The 21,729-nt window shown below is 36.0% G+C and overlaps 1 protein-coding gene and 1 long non-coding RNA gene across 3 annotated transcripts; one reads left to right on the forward strand and one right to left on the reverse strand.

The window, feature by feature from the left end:
* On the forward strand, positions 4,927-8,782 carry LOC109223556. Of its 2 annotated transcripts, XR_002067595.1 has the most exons (5): positions 4,927-5,076; positions 5,389-5,562; positions 6,376-6,442; positions 7,201-7,243; positions 8,561-8,782. It is a non-coding gene; the product is annotated as an uncharacterized LOC109223556 (long non-coding RNA). The 2 variants fall into 2 exon arrangements; XR_002067606.1 differs by lacking the exon at positions 7,201-7,243 and having other exon boundaries at positions 4,928-5,076.
* Positions 10,946-21,484, reverse strand: LOC109223696 (U3 small nucleolar RNA-associated protein 14 homolog A-like). Its single transcript, XM_019388134.1, has 12 exons — positions 20,971-21,484; positions 17,182-17,501; positions 16,578-16,710; positions 15,950-16,428; positions 15,608-15,829; positions 15,178-15,504; positions 14,700-15,053; positions 14,514-14,594; positions 14,329-14,433; positions 12,666-13,037; positions 11,846-11,977; positions 10,946-11,560 (listed from the first exon to the last, which is right to left on the reverse strand). The coding sequence occupies exons 2-12, from the start codon at positions 17,497-17,499 to the stop codon at positions 11,516-11,518; spliced, it is 2,568 nt and encodes an 855-aa protein (XP_019243679.1). The 5' UTR covers positions 17,500-17,501; positions 20,971-21,484; the 3' UTR covers positions 10,946-11,515.

Consider the following 21,729-nt stretch of genomic DNA (forward strand, 5'->3'; position numbering starts at 1 on the left):
ATAAAGTTTGGGGGCCAAATGGCTATTTTTTAAAGTTCCAAACGGTTGAAAATTAAAGGCCAACGGCTAGATTTTAAAATCTGACCGTTGGCTATTTTTTAAAAAAAAATTTTTTTTTTTTAAAAATTAGCCGTTGGAGCCCGTTAGGACCGCTAGGCCCGGTTGAACCGGCCCAGGACCGCCTGCCGGTCCCGGGCTTAGCGGTCCCGATCTCGTGGGCCTCGTGTACAAGACCGGCCCGTCACGGGCTTCCTACCCATTAAGGGACCGGCCCACCAGGACCGGCCCGCCGGGACCGTTTAGCCCGTTAGGACCGCGGGCCCGGTCCGGTCCCGGTCCCAGACCGGCCCACCAAACAGCCTTACATTAGGGTGATTAAAGACATGAATGATGGAACTAAGACTCGGGTTAGGACACTAGGAGGCGACTCCGAGCAGTTTCCGGTTGTTATGGGGTTGCACCAAGGGTCTGCGTTCAGCCCTTTCCTATTTGCCCTGGTGATGGATGCCATAATGCATAATATTCAAGGGGAGGTGCAATGGTGTATGTTATTTGCTGATGATATAGTCCTAATTGACGAGACAAGATGCGGCGTCAACGAGAGGCTAGAGGTTTGGAGACAGGCCCTTGAGTTTAAAGGTTTCAGGTTGAGCAGGACGAAGACGGAATATCTCGAGTGCAAATTTGGGCCCGAGCCGACGGACGCGGGAGTGGAAGTGAGGCTTGACTCCCAAGTCATCCCTCAGAGGGGTAGTTTCAAGTACCTTGGGTCAGTTATTCAGGGGACCGGGGAGATCGACGAGGATGTCACACACCGTATAGGGGTGGGGTGGATGAAGTGGAGGTTAGCAACGGGAGTCCTGTGTGACAAGAAAGTGCCACCGTTACTAAAAGGTAAGTTTTATAGAGCAGTGTTTAGACCAGTCATATTGTATGGGACCGAGTGTTGGCCGGTTAAGAACTCACACATCCAGAAGATGCAAGTAGCGGAGATGAGGATGTTGAGGTAGATGTGTGGGCATACAAGGATGGATAAGATTAGGAATGAAGTTATTCGAGAGAGGGTGGGCGTGGCGCCCATGGAGGACAAGATGCGGGAAGCAAGACTCAGATGGTTCGGGCACATTCAGAGGAGGAGCACTGATGTACCGGTGAGAAGTTGTGAGCGACTGGCGGTGGTGGGCACGAGGAGAGGTAGAGGGAGACCTAAGAAGTATTGGGGAGAGGTGATCAGGCAGGACATGACACGACTTAGTATTACTGAGGACATGGCCCTTGACATGGGATTGTGGAGGTCGAGCATTAAGGTTGTAGGTTAGGGGGAAGTTGGGAATATTTCTACAGCGAGCTAGAGTGAGACTAGATAGTTAGGAGTTAGGCTTAAGATGCTACTGATCAACTACTAATGCAGGGCATTATATTCTAGATATTAGTATACTTTCCTCTTTCTCGTATTTCCTATATTCCTTATATTGTTGTTATTTGTTATTTTATGTTATTTTATGTTATGTTGTCTATTTTATGTTATTTATCATGAGTTTATTGCTAGTACTAATATATCGTCACTTGTTTCTGTCACTTGTTTCCTTCTTGAGCAGAGGGTCTCCTGGAAACAGCCTCTCTGCCCTTCGGAGTAGGGGTAAGGTCTGCGTACATATTACCCTCCCCATACCTCACTTGTGGGAATATACTAGGTTGTTGTTTGTTTGTTTGTTTGTTTGTATACTTTGCTATATGAGGTAAAATTTCCTTTACAAAAATGATCTTGAAAGTGGATGTCTTGAAATTTTTAGGGGTATTACCATGTTTAGCTCGCGCCAAAAATTATTTACATTCAGTAGCCAAAAATATATATAAAATTTGTATAATTTTTGTATATAACATACAAAATGTGTATATATACAAAAAATATATATACTTTTTTGGATATTATTTTGAAAGCGACTATACAATGTCATTTTTTTCTATTTTTAACCCTGATTGTCTTATGGGCAAACTTTCTAAGTTTAAAATGTTTAATCTTGACGTTAAAGGTGGAGCAAGCAGGGCGAAAAGTTTGCCTCGGGGGCAAAAGTTTTAAATTTTGACTTACAAAAGGTTTACCCATAAGGTAAGTGGGGAACAAAATGCAACTACGCATTAGGGGTCATTTGGTTCAAGCATTAGTTAAACAAGGTTTAAGTTATCCGAGTATTAGTTATGCAGGAATTAAGATTATTTTATACATGTATAAAAAAGAACTCTAACTAAACATTGTATAGGTTGTGCAAGATTATCAAACATTGTATTAGTCGTCCAAAAAGTTTTACAGAGACCAAAACACCAACTAAATATTGAAATAAGTTATGCTTAATTTTATACATAATTATCCATGAATTAATATATAAGAAAGGCAAGCCAAACAACCACTTAATTCTTAAAGTATCATATTTCTCCAATTTTTCGCATCAGGAGTAGTTTTAGTTTTAAAAAGTCTTGTATGTAATCTTCGAGTTAAGGAGAAAAAGGTTAGAAAGATATGAGAGCTTCTCTCTCTAAAACTCCAATACTATTTTTCGTTATACTTATTTCCTTCATCAACTAAAACCATATACAACAAACCTACCAAACAACAACCAGCAATGAATGGCTCTACACAAAAATCTGCTTACCGGGAAACAATAAATGAACCACCTGATATAGGTACGACGTAATTGATGATACAAAACCAATCATGCCTTCAATATCTTTCCTTCAAACATTTCTCTCTAACAAACACCCACCAACAACTCCTCATATACAATAGAGTATCAACTATACATTGGATCTATCGGATGAAAGTTTCAACAGCAACCAAGATGAAGACATCTTTATACCAATCACTACTGAAGACAAATGCCGTTTATATACACCATGGAAATAATCAGTAATAGTTAAGGTATTTCGTAGGAAGATAGCACATCAACTATTACAAAACAAGCTTTTTGCCTTATGGATCGGAATCCAGTTGAAGATCTACCTCTAATAGATCTGGGCTCCAACTTTTTCCTCATCAAATTTCAAAAAGAAGAGAACATGCTTAAGGCACTACATGGAGGTCCATGGTTTGTACTAAATCATTTTCTGTCAGTTCGAAAATGGGAGCCAAAATTCATAGCATCATCTACACAACTCACATACTCAGTCATATGGGTTCGTCTACCGAAACTTCCCACCGAATTTTATGACGAGCAAATATTACAAGGGTGGGATCTAAGTTGGGACAGTTATTAAAGGTTGATGCATGCACTTCTTCTACCACTAGGGGAAGGTATGCTCGTATATGTATCGAAGTGCCCTTAGAAAAACCACTCAAAATACACATACTTATAGGACATCACAAGCAGATACTACTCTACGAGGGGCTTAATTTACTATGCACCAAATGTGGGCGCTTTGGTCATGCAAACTTTAATTGCTAATTTATATCACAACATCCACCGGATCAACTTACTAGTAATCACTCTTCGACATCAATAATTAGTATGATGATATATAGATTGTTAAATAAAAACTTTTTATCGGATGAACGGAGTTAAAAAAAGTAAATAATATGTAGATGTCCAACAGAAAAAAAGAGAGAAGGTAGCTAGTATCTTAGGAAATAGGAATGGCAATATAAGGAAAGAAAGTAACTTGAGTCTCAAGCGCAACCCTCCCAAGAACTCAAGGCACTGCTAATATCGTGTAATATGTTGGATGTTTAGTTTTCTAATATAATATCCTTTTCGTTCAAAAAAAAAAAACTTCAATTATAAATTTCCTATTAGACCAAATTGAATATAGTTACCTAAATTAAAAGATTTAAAAACTTGTAAACGGAAAAGAGGAAAATAAGTACGTTATTCTTTAATTTCTTAATTTTCTTCTGTTTAAAAAAATTATTCCTAGAAATTTCCTATTTGGATGAATGAAAGTAAGTTAAAATAAATAAAATGAAATTGAGAAAAAGTTAATTAAGGAAACTATATTTTCAGATTCTTCTTTTAAACCGTGGAGTATTAAGTTAGTTAAAAAAACTAATTAGGAATTATAAAAATTAGGAAATTAAAGAAAGTAACTTAAGTTCCAAGCGTTAACCTTCCGCAAAAGTCAAAACACTTTTCTCTCCTAAAAATTTGTTTCTTAATTTTCGTTGTTGGGATTAAACTGATACAGATATCTATAAATAATCCATTGCATCAATAAGCTTTCGCCATTCGTTTAGGGTTTCTTTTCATACTTCTTTGTCTTCTCACTTGAGAGAACGTTGTAACACTGAAATTTTAATGGGTCGAGCTAAATTTTAAATTCAAGATACTACAGGACCTCTTGAAGTCTGTCAGTATTGGTTGGAGGCTACTCTACCAAAACCCTAGGTCACTCCTATAAAGAGGGTTACATAATCCTTTAAAAAATATCTCAAAAATAGAGATATCTCGAAAATCCCATAAACTTACGAGATATTCACAAAGAGATCAAGAAGTGACCGGATAATTCTTGATAATCAAATACTTCAAGAAGATCCACAACATACTTCATGAATATCAAATAAAACCCGCAACATCCTACGTTCGAGAAACACGATGTTCTAGCCCTCGAATCACGGAGATAATCAGGAGAGAAGAATTAAGGGAACAAACAGAATTGTACCCGCGTCATTTTATCAATAAAACTGTGTTTCTTACTATTTATATTGTGGTTGTAATTTATTTTTGTATTCACAAATAATTTGTTGCAAACAAACGTATTGCGGCAATTACTATTGTCTCATTCTTGTGTTTTATCTATAAGCAAGAAAAAGAGACGTCGATATATATATATTATTTTATAATAGAAAAGGTGGAGTTTGGACGTGGCTGCATAGAGTCTTTTAATGAAAAGCTGAGGGTATTTTAGTCAACTCACGTATTCTCATATAAAGTGGCATCAGCAGCTTCATGAATGTCCACTTTCTTCCTCTTCTCTCAATCTGACTTTCCCAATATTCTCTCTTTGCTTTTCTATCATCTCTACTCCAAAGAGTTATTTTATCTGATTCCTCAGTTTGAACTTGACGTATAAACCCTAAGAGTTGAGGTAAAGAAGCCTTTTAATTCTCTGCATCTTCTTCGTTTCTTCTTATCTTCTTGGCTGGATATTCTAATTTCAGATCTGCTCCTCTTAATTTTTGCCTAAATTTTCTTATCCTTTTTCCCTTCGACGTTTTTGTTGGGTTCTCTTGATACTTCTCATAGTTATGTTATCATTTACTTCTCTCTTTGCTTAATCTCTATTTTCTCGCTTTTAATTTTTCTTTGTTGGAATATTCTTTTTGCTTTATTTATTGAACAATAAAATCTTGGGCGTTGTTAATTAATACTGAATATTTTTACTTTTGGTGTTTGGCAGGCTACTTTTGTTTAGGATTCATTGGCAAAGGCGCATGGGTCATCATTGTTTATGGGTTATTGTACACCCAAAGGTCTCAAGATACTGTATTGAAGTTTGTTACGGGGGATTGATGTGGTTCTTATGCTTGATCTGTTGAAGAAATTTGTCAATGCAGGCAACAAGACTTTGTAGGTATTGCTTTATGCTTTAAAGGCTTTGAATTGAAATTTCATGCTCGATTAGCAAACCCTCACAATAATGAATCAGACTAGGGTAGTTATCTTGGATGGAGACCCACTTAATTAGTATTTGTGATTTTGTGAAACTTATGCTGCTTGAATAACTTTAAGAGCATTGTGAGCTCTCCTTATAATCAAAAGAACCAACACAAAGTGGCTGAGGATTGTAAATTAATATTTTTCATATTGTGCTGTATGAATCAGCCTGGAAATTATTTAGGAGGAAGAAGCAAAGACTTCTATTGTTTCTTTATTTATTTTCATTCTTATTTTGCCTCTTCTGTTGTGCGTCAGATTCTGATGCTAATATTAATATTAGTCAAAATTTCATATACAACATGATTTGTCGTGCGGAGAGATTAAATTGTTCTGGTCATGGATTCACTTATATTCAATCTTCAAGAGTTGCTTAATTTGTGCATTAGAAAAATGTGCATGGAGAAATTATGATGTGCATTAGGAAAATGTCCATGGAGAATTATGATGTTTTCATATCAAATGCTTCTTCAACTATTTTTTACTAAGGATTATTTATGGTTAGTACATGTTTGAGGCAGATTCCTCATAAATTTACAATACACGCACATGCACCATCGTGGGAAGCTGATAAGGATCTTTTTGTTTATTGTTCTTTTTCTCAGAGCAGTTTTGGCGCTCATAGCGAGTTAAAACTTTTTGTGTCCTTAGTAGAAAGCTGTCCTTTTCCTGCTAATAGGCAATCTTTTGGTTACTGCTAAACTTTTGATTGTGTGATATTTACCTACAGATGTAACTGACAACGATGGGAAGAGCTTGGTGCGTTGGAGGTTGCTCCATATGAACTTCATCCTCATGTGAGTTTCGACATGTCTGCTTCACATCATTTAAATCAAAACTGAGGTTAATTTTGACTTTGTGCTAATCTTTATGAGTTGTTGCTCTCTTCCGATGTTACGAATCCTCTTCCAATTTTTGCTCCTAATATTTGTCGCTTTTGCTTTGTGGTTTTTTTTATTCAAAATTCCCCATTTTGATTCCAGCTTCTCTGTCGCATATGTTGTATGCATGTCTATGACAATTTCTTGGTTTTCTTTGTTTGCTGAACTAATTCAGCTTGGTAATCGGACTTCGGTAGGTCTTTGTTAGTTTCTCCTTCCGTTTTTTGGGTTTGTTTCTTGCTGGATTTTATATGTGTATTCAGTAGTTGTATCTTATTTGATGTTTGAAAATAGATATATAGATGCATGTTTGTGATATGCTATTATTTCCGATTTTAGTTATGTAAGTTTGCTTTGAGAGTTGATGGCTTCTTCGAGGATGAACTTCGTAGTAAAATTGTGATTCTATTTTTTCTTGTAATCTTGAAGTCTTTCTGCTTATGTAGTTGTTTGTAAACATATATTTTTTGTCCCCCTTTAGTGGATATTTGATATTTGATCCATACATAAATGAAAATTTTCTTCCTTTTCATATTTCTTTGTGTATTCGGCGCATGAATGTGATTATTGTTCAAAAGAAGTACTGGAACTTAGAAGAACTTTTTGGTGTAGTTAACGCGTTTGACAAATTGGCTGAAATAATTGAATTTTTTATCCTTCTCTGTTTTCCATAGGGTATTCTGCAATATACACCTCTGTCATTCATTAAGCCAAAAGGTACATTGTTTACTACAATATCAGTAAACAATATATTATGTGTTGTGTGTATATGTCAGTCGTGTAAAATTATTCTTTTGAGACATATTCTATTTGCTTCCCGTTTATATCTATTGCAATATTGTTACTATTTGTTAACTATATCAACAACAAATTAGATGTAACTTATCGCCACTTCAAAATGTACTAAATTATAAATAATTTGGCAAAAGTTATAAGCTTTTAGATCAGAAATCTATATACAAATACACTATGGATTGAATACCTAGATCTCAAAAGAAGACGCAACGACGGCTCTCTCAATACATGCTCGTAGGAGCTTCAAGTGTCTTTTATCATGTTAATGTACTAACTAGGACAGGTTCTGTTTGTGGTATACCTGGTTTTCTCATCATCTATGTAGATATTATTAGTGGTTGATGTTTTTGAATGAATTAACCAACAGTAGAAAGTGGAAAACAAATTAAAGTGAATGAATCAGAACCAGAGAAGAGAGAGTAGTGGTGCTTGTAACAGGATAGGCTTGCTGGTACCAGCTTCCTAAAAGAGATATTGCTTTCTTCTTTTATTAGAGTTCAAATGCTTGGGGAATACTTATAATAGACTCTGATGGTATATATTATCATCGGATTTGATAGCATTGTCTAGCAAAGCTTTACCGACGAAACTTGCTACAAAGATGACTGTGAAGGTGTGGAGTAGGTTAACAAGTTTCAAAGTGTCAATCAGTTAAGTTAATTACTCAAATCCATATGATAACTTACACTCTTCAACCCTTAGGTCGGAGTTTGATGGAATACTAGAAAATCCCTCCCTTTATAGTTTTTGCTACGTAAAAAGGGCTTTAGTAGCCTCCCATGTCTTTTAATACTAAAATGTGAAATAAATATTATATTTATGAGAGCAAGATAAAAGTATCATAAATAGGTAAAATCTCTTTACTAAAAGAGCTAGACATGAAGCCAGAGTAATTAACTTGGCATCAAATTTGCGGGGAGCTCTATATGCTTTGAGATACTGATGATTATGTAATTTTACCTGTATAATATGTGACAGATGAAAAATGACTTAACATTACATATGAAATCACCAATACAAAATTATGTTACTAAATAACATTAAATATTCTAGAAGCTTCTAAGCATTGGCTTCAAAAGTTGTGCTACAATTTTTTGTGGTACCTTGAGTTGTTCTAAGGAGTTGGTCAGTCATTCTTTTCTTTTTCTATATGAATTTTATTGGCAATCAAGTAAATATTCAATTCAACCATGTTTTCCATAATTCAAGTCAACTTAATTGTCTATCTTTTAAATGCAGGTGTTGATTGACTAGATTTAATGGCTGTGGTTGACTTCTTTATCAGCATATAGCAGAAGTGCCTAAATTAGTTGGGATGGAGAAGGGCTATAGTGTTTTCTTCATGGTTGATGATATTGAAGCATAAGTTTAAAGGTCTGCATAAGATTATTAAGGATGTACTTGAAGATAATTAAGGTGTCGTTTCTGATCGTATCAGGATCTTAGTGTTGTTTTATTATTGCTACAAAATCTCTAAATGGTTCTGGCATATATATATATATATATATATATATATATATATATATATATATATATATATATATATATGTCTAGCAAAAAGATAATAGAGAACCCACACAATGCCATCATGAATAAGCTCAGGCAATTCTACCGTTCATGAAAAATATGATATGCCTATCGAGGATTATTCCTGTTGCTGCTTGAGACTACTTTTCTCACCTTAGCGTTCAGCCTTGATTGTCGAACGCCTATGTGAATAGGATTATATGATTCTGAAATTAGTTAAATTTTTTATGAGGACCTAGAGACGCTGATGTAGTTCCTTTAATTTTTGCTCTCATGTTAGCACATTGTGAAGTGACGACACAAACATGTGTGATAATATATTTTTGTGCCTTTTTATAAATAAAATAATGTATGTTTGTCAAAACAAACAATAATGTTCTTTAGGAAGAAGTGAAAAGGAATATCAGGAGAAAAATATGCAGAATGAATTGATGTATTTATTAGTTGGTAAGTCTAAGCTCTCCCCTATAGATCTTAGAGTGTAGCATGCACTGGGCAAGGATATTTTTCAACATTAAATGCTTATTTTGCTGTCATTAAATCAGGTAGGTTGTGTTTTATTTTGCTTCGTATCTGTTGCTCCGCTTATATCACCAGATATTTAAGTTGATAATTAATATTTTCTCGCATGAATTGAAATGTTTAAGCTGTATCGTTGGGCCTGTGTTGGTCAAGGGCCATAAAATAAACTTGTATCTGCTAATTTTCTTAAAAGAAAACAAAAATATTAGCCTTAAGTTTAAGGTGGCACTTACAATAGATTTTTATTTTACACATAAGAAATGTAAAATAAAATATAACATAACTTTGTAGACCTTATTCATGAGACACCTTCCCGTACTGAACTCTTTTTAAAAGAAATTCCTTCTAAAGAGAAAGATAAAAATTGTCTAATTATTACTCGAGCACAGAAAAATTCAAGTTAGCTGTCAGTGGCTGACTGTTCAAAGATAGCTAACAGAGTACATTATTACTAATCTCACTGGATGTTTTATTTCTCCCCCTTACTTTTTTGACAATTAGCCAAACTTACCAAGTGTGTGCAATGCACACGCGGCTGACGTGGCGAATGACAATAAAAAAAGAGCATATACCCAATCAGAAAATGACATTCTCAAAAAGAAAAAAAAACTTTAATTTATACCCAATCAGAAAATGACAAATTATTAACAAAAGAAAAGAAAAAAAGGGCACATTGGTGTTCTTGGTGTTCTTCACTATCTTTATGTCTATTATTGTTCCAACCACGATTTTAATCCAAAATTTTAAAAGAAACTTCTCCAAATTTGTTATAACTTCAACTAAATAATCTCTACAAAGACTTGAAGACAACCCCAATATTAATTTCTCAATTTTTCATCAAATCAAGTAACCCATTTTAAACTTTCAAGCTTTCTTAAAGACCCCATTAATGGTGTTCTTGGTGTTCTTCACTATCTTTATGTCTATTATTGTTCCAACCATGATTTTAATCCAAAATTTCAAGAGAAACTTCTCCAAATTTGTTATAACTTCAACAAAAGATTCCCTACCAAAACTTGAAGACAACCCCAATATTAATTTCTCAATTTTTTATCAAATCAAGTAACCCATTTTAAACTTTCAAGCTTTCTTAAAGACCCCATTAATGGTGTTTTGACTTCAAATGAAGAATATGGTCCTACTTCGGTTTCAATCAACTGAGATGGTTGTTGGTTCAAACTTTCGAGCTAAATTAATGGTGGAGGCACAACAATGGTGAAAGTGGGGGATACAATGGTGGAGAGAAAAGAAGAAGAAGAAGAAAGAAAATGAAAAAAATGAAGATAAAATTTATTTTTTGGGCTCTTCACGCGCCAATTTTGGGTGAAGCTCACTTTATGTGCCAACTCAGCAAAAAGTGTCTAATTGGAACAAGTTTAGTGTAGTATAAGTGCTCAATAGGAACAACCTTCAGTTTAGGTGTCTAAATGAAAGATGGTGTCAATTTTAAGTGTCTCAAGATGTATTACGCCTTTAAAAAAATATTACGCACATGGAAGAGATAACGGGCACATAACCATTTAAAACTGATAGTCATAATAACATAAATATAACCAAATCTAAGCTTTACCACAGTGAGACAAAACTGATGCATACCATCTGCTTCACTTGAACCAATTATACACTTTAAATACTTTCAAATCCGACCATAGCTAACATAATACACTCAATAATTAAATTCGTATCAGGAAAAAATTAATTAAATACGTAATTGTAACCATACTCGTAGGCAATTTCACCGTTATTTGTGCTACAGATTTACTACACAACAAAATTCTATTTTTGCTGCATGGGTAGAGAGAGTAAAGCCTCCCATCTTCATAATTCTCCAGTCTTCACTACACTACACTGTATGTAACCGCAGCTAATTCTTCTATTAAAACTGCAGAAAAGAGGCTCCCCTAACTACAGAGCCAAAACAAGAACATGGCAAGAAAATTCACTGATTATCGACCAAGGAATCTTGCAACTGCTAGAACAGAACGGAAGTATTCCTTCTTTAAAATGTCAAAGCTCGCAAATCAGTTAGCTTCCAATCTACACGGTTGTCTTTTTCGTGGGTTTGTTACCCTTACTTTTACCACCCTTCTTTTTCTGCATACCGCCACGTTTGTGGTCCTCCGATCTTCTATGGGGATCTACTTCCTAGAATTTGATAGGCTTTATGATAATACCATTCCTTTTTACCACCTGTGAGAATTATAACACAAGCAAAGAAAACATCAAACAACTTCCAGATCACAGCTACAAAAACAACCCCTCCTCTCACCAAAATAGGGTAGTAACAATGAAAAATCTTATGACCAAAAAAGGGAAAGGGCTAAGAAAAGGAATATATTTCATCCAACTGGATTTTAACATTTCAGATAACAGGCATTGACCCTTTGTCACTCTTTTTTCCTTATACTTCTGGAAACAACAAGGATATGGAAAAATAGGCAAAACAAAAGTTAGATAGTATGATGGAGGACGAACCTCTGGGCGAGTAAGAGCTCCAACTGTTGTTACGGGGTTGAATTCAGGTCCAATGGGCATCCGAATGCTCTGCTCAAAAACTTCTTGGGAAGTAAAGGGATAAGGTAACGTTGGCGTGTGTAGCTTCTCAGCCTGCACGGAAAAATAGAAATTAGAAATTGAGTCAATCGCAGTAAAAGTTGGACAATTTGAGCAAAGACAAGCAACACTGAAGACATAGCCTTCTGTATATGTAACAAACACAGAAGTTGTCTAAGCATGCATCTGTTGAACAGGCTTGAGACAAGTGTAGGGAACCTGAAGAAGAATTTGTTGTTGTGGCTAAACAATGAAAAAAACCTAACTGAAGTTTCAATGAGTGTCTGAAAATTTCCAGCACAGACAGCATGATCTACATAAATTTAAGAATAGTGTTTCCAAAAAGAAAGCAGGTCCATAACCTTTCCTGTAAATGAACGACGGTGAAGTTGAAACTCTCTACTGCTTTCTGCCATTGTCTGTTCTTTTTTTTCTTTTTTTATTTTTTTACTTTTGTTTGATTAGCAATCCAACTTCTCTTTAACTGCTAACCTTGACTGTCACAGAAGGTGATTTTAATTTTCACTAATTTTTTTGATAACCAAAATGATTTTATTTTCAAAAAATTTAATGCCAAGGGAAAAGGAAAACACAATAAATTTTTTCCATGCATGCACATAAGTATGCAATCACAATAAGTAAAGCTTAGGTTTAGCCTCAACATCTAAAATCTAAACAGACATCAATCACGAGAATGTTTATTCTTAAATCAGGTTAAGGATGAAATACGTTTATGACCAACCTTCTTATCCCTCTTTTCGGAGATAATAACATGATTCAAATTTGCATCTTTTCTGTTCTTGAGAGCTTCTTCCCTTTTCTTTTTGGCAATATCATGTTCTGCAAGCATCCAAGAAGGTGGACCTCTCTTCTTTTGTATATTGGTCCATTGGCCCCAACCAGGCAGTAAAGGGGGTTTTTCAGGCTCGGGAACTTCCTCATTCAAGGCATCTTGTTTTTCTCTCTCAAAGTCGTCTTCAACATCATCACCAGCAAAAGCACGCCGAATAAGTTCTTCCTGAGATGGGATTTTATATGTGGACTTGGTCCCAGCAGATAAAATCCCATCAACCATTTCTCCTCCGCTATCTGTATCATTATCCTCATCAATTTCCTGCAAGCAGAATTAAGAGTCAATAATAACAAACGAATTCTTTGTGTTTTGCACCCCTTATGTGTGCTCTTTTTTTATTTACACCCTAGCCTTTCTTTTTTAATTTGCACCATAATCTCCCTATTTCTTTGTAAAATAATTAAAACACTCTTTTCTTAATTATCCACGGGGGGGTGATCGGAAAAAAAAAATATTACATATTGGGCAGGAACCACATCTGCCAGAGACAGCATATGCAGTAAACTATCTGAAGAAATCTAGAGGTCCCAAGATAAAATTCTTGAGCACTTCCACCATAAACAATTCTTGAGGATTTTTTTTCATAACAAGACAAATCAGGTACCGACCAAGCTAATGTAACTCAACTTCGAAGAGGAAACAACATTTCGTTAAAGTTCTCTGTCTTGTTTCTTTTCATTAATTATTATTCACATTTTGTTGAATTGGTGTTTGCTAATGCCACATTCTTTTGCACAGCTTTGAAACCTTTTGTGCTTTAGCAAGTGCAATTGCAAAAGGGGCCTATTCGATTTGCAACAGTTCAGAAAATATATTTACATTTCTCCTATTTTACAAAATAGACATTGAAGTACAAAATAAAGCAGTTGTAAAGAGGCTTGCTCCAATTTTCTCCCTATTTTTGCAGATGTTACAATCTGCTAATTTAACATTGATGACGTTGAAGCAGAAAATAAGGCAGATTTTTTTTATCATATCACAAAGAAAATAGAAAGAGAAAAAGTAAGATTTATCAATTAAGAAATGCAATATGGAGAAGTTACATGGAGGAAATGGGAAAGTAAGAAAGGGTAAAATAAAGCATAGAAGATATACAATCTTCAACTTCTAGCTGCTGGAAGTACTGTGACCATTTCGTATTTAAGCTTACAGCCACTTTCGTGATAGTGGAGGAAAAAAAAAACTCTTCATTTCTATTCTCTCAAATAGTGCGAAGTGCATTTTCTCTTGTCACTGTCCTCTGCATACATAACTTTGGTGAAATACAATTTTTTGGTTTAATACGTGAGAACTTTATTTTATTTTACACCATATTTTTTCTTTTTCTTATTTGTATTTTCCTTATTGTGCCCTCAGTAATAATCAAGAAAGAAAGTGCCTTTATGTTTTGCAAGGAAATAAAGAGATAGGGAGCAAATCACTAAACATATTATGATTAGGACAAGGTGTAGATCACAAAAAAGAGCACACATTAGGGGTGCAAAATGCAAAGCTTTCGTAACAAACAGGTCAGAGAAAGTTGCATTGTTGATTCAGCATATAGAGAGATTACCTCCCCATCAGGTTCACTCGCAACAGGTTCTGTGATCTGTAAAGCCATCGCACTTTTTGCATTTGCAGATTTTGTCTGCTTCCCTTTAACTGAAGTATCATTCATCTGTTCACCAAATATACCAATAAGACTAACTTTGCTAAAAGGAGTAAGAAAACAGATTTTTGAGAAAACAAAAGCTGAACCTTTTTCCACGAGTCGTCTGCAAAAACGGAAACTTCGTATGATGTCTTTGAGCATGGTTCTCTCGAAATGTCCTCAAAACTCTGAAACTCAGGACAAATTCAAACTTTAATCACCTCAAACAACTCAGAGAAGAGGGCAATATGAGATGTTACTGCAGGATTTGATGAAGTTCACGATGCAATTACCTTAAACAGAGAATCATGACCAATCTCAGACTCTTCACGAAGTGAACTGGGATCAAAATGAACTTCCCTCTCAGGAAAATTATTTTCTTCACGAGCAGTAATGCCAGTTTCTCTGGCATCTCTCTCACCTTCACTATCACTGTCACCATAGTAATTGTCTGATGTCGCTTTCTTTTTAGGTACAAGTTCCTGCTTTTTTTGAGCTCCAAAAACTCTCCTACCACTCAAAATATTTGTTCCTTGAGTTTTTGGCTCGTTCTTCTCTTCGAATTCCTTCAATAATGACTCATACTCTTTTAGAGCAAGCTTTGCTTCTTCATCGGCCGCTTCTTTCCTTCTTTTCAATCCACGGACCTGTGAAATGGCAGTGTTTCAAGATGGTACATAAACAATCTGAGATGCGTAACCATAAATGAAATTCCAAACTTCAAAAAATTAAGAGCAAGTATTGGTGCAAAGGAAAGATTGATGAAATTACCATGAAAGGTAAAGAAAGCACTCCTGACGCTGGCAATTCTTCATCCCCATCTAAGACTTCAACAGTCTTGTCCTTTGCTTTCTTCAACAATTTCATTGCAGCGCCCTGATCTGATGCATCAGAAGTCTCATCAAGGTCATCATCATCACTGTTTTCTTCACTACTACTACTCTCTTTCATGTTATTTGCTTTTCTTGTCAAAAGGGCATGTTGATTCAGTTGTTCAGTAATAGCAGCTCGAGTTCCATCGTCTTGCACATCCAAGCCACGTTGTAAGATGCGCTTTGCCCACTTGGAGTTGTTCTTGTGCTTCAGAGTCATGCGTTCCTACATAAAATTTAGTCTCCAAAGAGACAAACTCAATCAGTAAATAGCCTGAAAAGCAGAAAAGACTCCTAGGTAAGTTCACACAAGTAATGAAAGAAATTACCTCTGCCCTATTGAATTCTTGTTTCATTGCCTGCTCTTTGGCTGCTTCTGGATCAGTTTCAACTGCAGTACCTGCTTGTTTCAATCTATCTTTCTTCAGCAAACGATGATACACTTTCGATTTTATCTTCTTGACTCGTTTTGCCTTCGTTTCATGACGGAAAAGAAGACTACGCATCTTAGCAAGCTGGTCTTGGCGGTCCCTCACATCTTCTACAGATATCTGTCAAAGTGGTACACGTTAATATAATAAAAAAATTACAGGCACCATTTTGCTTTAAGAAAACTAAATGAAGGACCATTAGTATGAAATACGGGGTGTAAAATTTTATGACCTCCATACCTTATTCAGTTCAAGAAGCCTTGCACCATCTTTTCTATGAGCTTCAACAATCTCATTGTCATTAACAAGAGAAGCAATTTCTTTCTCAAAATCAGTTCGTGGTTCAAATTCAGCAGCTATAGCTCCTACAGTAGAAAATCCCACGTCCTTATCTTCGTCAAAATAGATAGTTGTTGCTTCTCTGTTTCTTTTGACATGAGGTTCCCATTTCGTAACATCTTTCTTGCTAAAATCATAAGCTACCTTTCTTTCCAATCTCTGTTGATCTGGTTTCGGCAGAGGTGCATGCATGGGCATGGACTTCTTCTCCATCCGACTCATGCTCTTTCTAACTTTGCTATAGCCAGACTTCCCCTGGAGAGGGCCGAGAAGATCCTGGACGCTAATGCGGCCATCTCCATCCAGAATATCACGACTGGGATTATATTCAGACTCTGGATATGCCTCGGATATAATAACATCATTTTTCTTCTTCTTTCCTATCATTCAGACATCTTTTGATCAGTCCTTCTCATCTTGGATCACACAATGTATTCAAAGAAATGCCATGTAATGACTTTGAAGAAACACATCATATTCTACTAGTAATTGCAAGCATTAACCACGAGAAATGTGGAAGGAAGTTGACCATCAAAAACATCAGTCGGAAGACCAGTGATTTCTAGCAATAACCGTGAATGCCTTCCATCATCCTCTTCCTCATCTCGCCGACCATCCTCGTCTTCATCACCATCTCCTTCATCTGATGATACATTTTCATCCTACATGGAAAAGTTCAATGCTTATAAATAAACCAAAACCCCCCAAAAAAATTGAATTCTCTATTCCCATATTGTGCAGCTAATGCAAATCAAAAAAAAATTGATTGTTAAACTATATTGATTTCAGTAATTAGAATGTGTTGTGGAAGTATTTACAACAGTAGCCACTAATGCTTGAGTTGGGATAGGTTGTCTACATCACATCCCTTGGGGTGCGACCCTTCCCGATCCGTGGATGAACGCGGGATATCTAGTGAACTGAGGTGTAATGAGGGATTGCAACTTTATTACCTTTCATGTAGTTTCCTAATATTATTTTAAATATTGTTAACTGATTCCTCCCTACGAAATTCATTCAGTCCAATAATATTCTTCCATAATAAAACTCAGACATAAAAAAAATCCAGCCAATGATTAAAAATTTCCAAGAAAAATAGACCTCAAAAGCTGAAAATAAAAAGCTTTCAGTACCTCAAAATCATCAGGAAGCTCATACTGGAAATTCTCAACAGGGTCAAATCGTTTATTTTTCTTGGATTCTTCTTCAGCAACACCTTCTTCATATTCATAACAATCATTAACAGCTTCATCATCAGAAGCAATGTCTTCGTCGGATTCATAGAACCTTTTGGGTAATTGAAGCTCCTTTAACATAGCATTAGGCAAACGCGGACCTTTTCTTCTACCATCTTTACCTTCATGTGAATTTTGTTTTCTCTTCTTAAAGTCTTTTCGACCTTTGTTTTGGCTGTTCCCTCCTCCTCTGTTTTTCCTCTTCAACTCCGCCATCACTGTTGAAAAAGAAGTGTAAGAAGAAAAGGGTCAGTGGGTTTGACACGCGCCGCCGAGGGAGACTGGTGGTGAAAGAAAGTCTCAATGGCTGAAACTAGCGCAAATCAACCGCTAGTCTCAATGGTGGTGAAAGAAAGTCTCCAGTCATGGATCATCAGGATCAGACGACAACAAATGTTGTCAATCCCCCGATTCCAACTCCACCAGTCACAACAACCATCTCTAATATTATGGATCTACTAGTATGGAACTGTGGGGGCTCTCATAATCCGGAGATTAGGCGCCATTTCAGATTCTTATTAGATAATCATAGGCCAGTCCTAGCAATCCTTCTAGAAACACACATGCAAGACCATGAAAGGCTTCGTGAGGAATTCAATTTCACTAACATTGCCCAGGTGTCCACTAATGGACAAATAGGTGGTTTGGTTGTGTTATGGAATGAAGCTCTAATTACTGTGGAGGAACTGAGGATGTTTGAACAAGAAATCCACTGCCTTGTCCAGGTATGTCCCACTAAACCTAAATAGCTTCTATCTGCAATTTATGCTAGCAATTCTTACTAATTACGTAATATTCTTTTGGGAAAGCTTAATGAATTTGCATGACAATTTTAATACTCCATGGCTAATAGGGGGAGACTTTAATGACTTATTGTATTCACGAAAAAAATTTGGAGGGCTTCCTATTAGAGTTAATAGAGTAGACAGATGTACAAGTTGCATTAATTCTAGCAAGTTAATTGACTTAGGCTTTAGAGGTAGTCGTTTTACATGGACAAATAAACGTAGAAATGGTCATACAATTCTAGAAAGACGATCGTTTTTTCTCAAATTATGACTGGATAAATATGTACCCCGAGGCTACAGTACAACACTTTCCTCGAACGTATTCTGAACATTAGAGGCCAACAAACATACTCTTAATAAAAATTTTAGATTTAAAAACTATGTGGGTGTAACGCCCACAATTTCATTGCACCAAACATGGACTGATACACCACCCCTCATAGAATCCACTATAAAATTTCAGGAAGTTGTCACAACATGGAATCAAACTATCTTTGGAAATAATTTTAATCGTAAAAGGAAAATGCTAGCTAGGCTAGCAGGAATACAATCTTCTATACATTATCCAATTAGTTTTTTTCTACAAAACTTGGAAGCACAACTGACTAATGAATTTAGTAGTATTCTTAGAGTAGAGGAAAAATTTTGGAAATTAAAATCACGATTAATATGGCTAAATGAAGGGGACGCCAACACGAAATTCTTCCATATGTCTACTTTACATAGACGTAGGAGAAATAGGATAACTTCCCTAAATGATTCAGTAGGTAATTGGAGTTATGACCAAAATAAAATTCAAGAACATATCCTAACTTACTACAAGAATCTTTTCACTACAGAACAAGAACAATCATTAATTATTAACACTGACTCAAACTCTAGTCTACTAAATTTTACAGACTTCCAAGCTTTAGATGAACCACTCAAAAACAATGAAATCACTCAGGCTCTATACAGTTTTAGTCCTTATAAAACACCTGGTCCAGATGGACTCCATCCTTTCTTTTATCAAAAGTAATGGCCTGACGTAGGTAACAAGGTAAAACAATTTTATCATGAAATTTTTAATACTAGGATTATACCTCCAATACTAAATCAAACTTACATATGCCTTATACCAAAGGTGAGGCATGCCCAGTATATTCAACAATATCGACCAATAAATCTATGTAACACCACTTACAAGATTATAACAAAAATCATAGTTAACAGACTTAAGCCTATTATCTCGGCAATGATAGGACCAACACAAACCAGCTTTCAACAGGGTAAAAGAGCTTCTGATAATGCCATAATAGTACAAGAAGCTTTAAATCACTTTGCAAAAATGAAAGGAAAGACTGGTTTTATGCTTCTAAAATTAGATCTTGAAAAAGCCTTTGATCGACTGGAATGGTCGTTTATTAGGAAAACACTTCTTTACTTTAATATCCCTACATCTATGATTAAGTTAATCATGTCTTGCGTTACTACTACTTCCATTTCTATTCTCATTAATGGATTACGTGCTCCTTATTTCAAATCTTCCAGAGGCATTCGCCAAGGTGATCCTTTGTCACCGTACTTATTTATAATGTGTATGGAAATATTTTCATGTTGCATTATCTTATCTATAGAATATCTACGATGGCTGTCACACCACCTTTTTCCTACCCCGGAAGGGTATAAGGGAGTTTTTTCCAACGTAAAGTGACAATCGAAACGGGATTTATTTATTTAAAGATTCAGAGTCGCCACTTGGGATAATTTATGGTGCCCCAAGTCACCGGTTTCAAATCCCGAATCGAGTAAAGATTGACTCTGTTTTACAATTCGCGAACACAGAAATCCGGGTAAGGAATCCTGTTAACCCGGGAGAAGGTGTTAGGCATTCCCGGGTTCTGTGGTTTTAGCACGGTCGCTCAACTGTTATTATTGGCCTATTTATCTGATTTTAAAACACCTTTAAACCTATGAGCCTTTTTAACTTTCTAACCGCTTTTAGTATTTCAGAAAAACTCAAGGTTATTTAAAACATAACGTAAGCCACGCTACGTGAAATGCACCCGTGGTTCACGACACGTTCTATTTAACCTTGTTGGAAATTAAAAACGGGTCATATGAAATGCACACCCGAGCCCTTTTAATCTAATTTGACGTAGTTGAGTTGAAGAATAGCAACCCAATTTTTATACCGTGAATAAAATCATGTTCAGCTATAACCAATTCGAGTGACATGCAAGTAGATAACTATATGAACAAACTCAAAACTGGAGATAATAACCGAATAGATCACAGTATCAAATCGTCACATAACCAATTAACATTCAGCTAGAATAAAACGAGTAGAATCAAATGCAATGGCCATTAAGCCCAATGCACAATATACAGCAAAGGCCGAATCTGATTCTTAAGAAACTATCCCTATGTCATCAAGCTTTTACACTCAATTTGCTGTCAATTACAAAGAGGAAGTATCAAACAAACAGAGTCAATTACATGTCTTTATTGGCTTTTTCCTCCTCCAGAAAGTACACACTGGAAAGATCCCCATGTAGCAGGTTAAGCACACATAAAACAACAATTCAAGAAGCTCAATTACACAAAGTTAAAATCAGTACTCTGTCACTAGGAATTTCTAATTATCTGGACATTCTTTCGATTATAAAGGAATTTCACAAAGTCAAGATCAAAATAAATTAAGTTTACAAGCGTCTGCCTAGGATTTTGTCCCAAAATACTCAACTACAAATAATGTGTTTAGAATGTGCAACTTCAGATTCGCGTCGTCTAATCAGAAAGTGAACTAGAAAGAACGAGAGATGAATCTTAAATAAACTAGACAAAATTGATTTATTCGACTAAAGCCATGTATAAACAAATAAGAGCCGTAAAAACAGAAGTATGAATCAAAACGGACCTCAATGTCAAAATCCTTAAAATCCTGATTAATGACGGAACACCCAGCAAAATCTTAAACGAGCAAATGAACCTACGATCGGAGACCTCGGCGGGCAGCGGCGATTTCAGTAGCCTCAACTCAAATGAAACGCCATCTCACCACTGTTTCTGTCCGTTTCATTTATCGAGCCTTGTTGCTCTGTTTTGGAGAGAGGAAGAAGCACAAGGGTATGGTGTTTTCAGTGGTGAAGGAGATGAAGGAGGTCTGGTTCGTTGGGTAATAGTGTGGCGGAGAGCAGCAGCGTCTTCCGGCGAGTTACTGGTTCAGTGAAGAGGTGATGAGGTCGTTTGGTATGAGCTCTGTTTTGGGGTGTTCCCGGGTGATGAAGTAAGGTGGAGTTGCTGGTTTTTTGGGGGTTTGTTCGCCGGGTAGGATGAAGAAGAAGACGTTAGGGGGGTGGGGGTCTATCGTTGGAAAAAAAACGGCTGTTAGTCTAGGGCAGCCTGTATTTTTTTTGTGTCCTCCTCCCATTTCAGGCGTTAGTCTCTATTAGGTAGGTCTAGGTTTAGGTTATTTTTTGTATTTTTGTTAATTAGTCCCTACGTCTTTTGTGTATTAGGTCCCTAAATTTGTAAGAAAGGTATTAAGGATATTGGGCTCACGGAATGGGCTTGGAAATTATGGGTTAGGTCCTAAAATTAGGCATAAAAATGGTTCGTTTGAACCCAAATTTTATTCTTTCTCCACAAACGAGCCTAAAACTACGATCTCATTTAT

The sequence above is a fragment of the Nicotiana attenuata genome, chromosome 1, assembly GCF_001879085.1.
Source record: "Nicotiana attenuata strain UT chromosome 1, NIATTr2, whole genome shotgun sequence".
In the NCBI taxonomy this organism is placed as follows: Eukaryota; Viridiplantae; Streptophyta; class Magnoliopsida; order Solanales; family Solanaceae; genus Nicotiana; species Nicotiana attenuata.

Coding starts and splice junctions, on each gene's coding strand:
- LOC109223696 (XM_019388134.1), bottom strand. CDS start 17,499: ATGGCGGAGTTGAAGAGGAAAAACAGAGGAGGAGGGAACAGCCAAAAC. Junction 14,434..14,513: donor CAGACGACTCGTGGAAAAAG/GTTCAGCTTTTG, acceptor TTTGGTGAACAG/ATGAATGATACTTCAGTTAA. Junction 11,978..12,665: donor CCGAAAAGAGGGATAAGAAG/GTTGGTCATAAA, acceptor TTTTCCGTGCAG/GCTGAGAAGCTACACACGCC.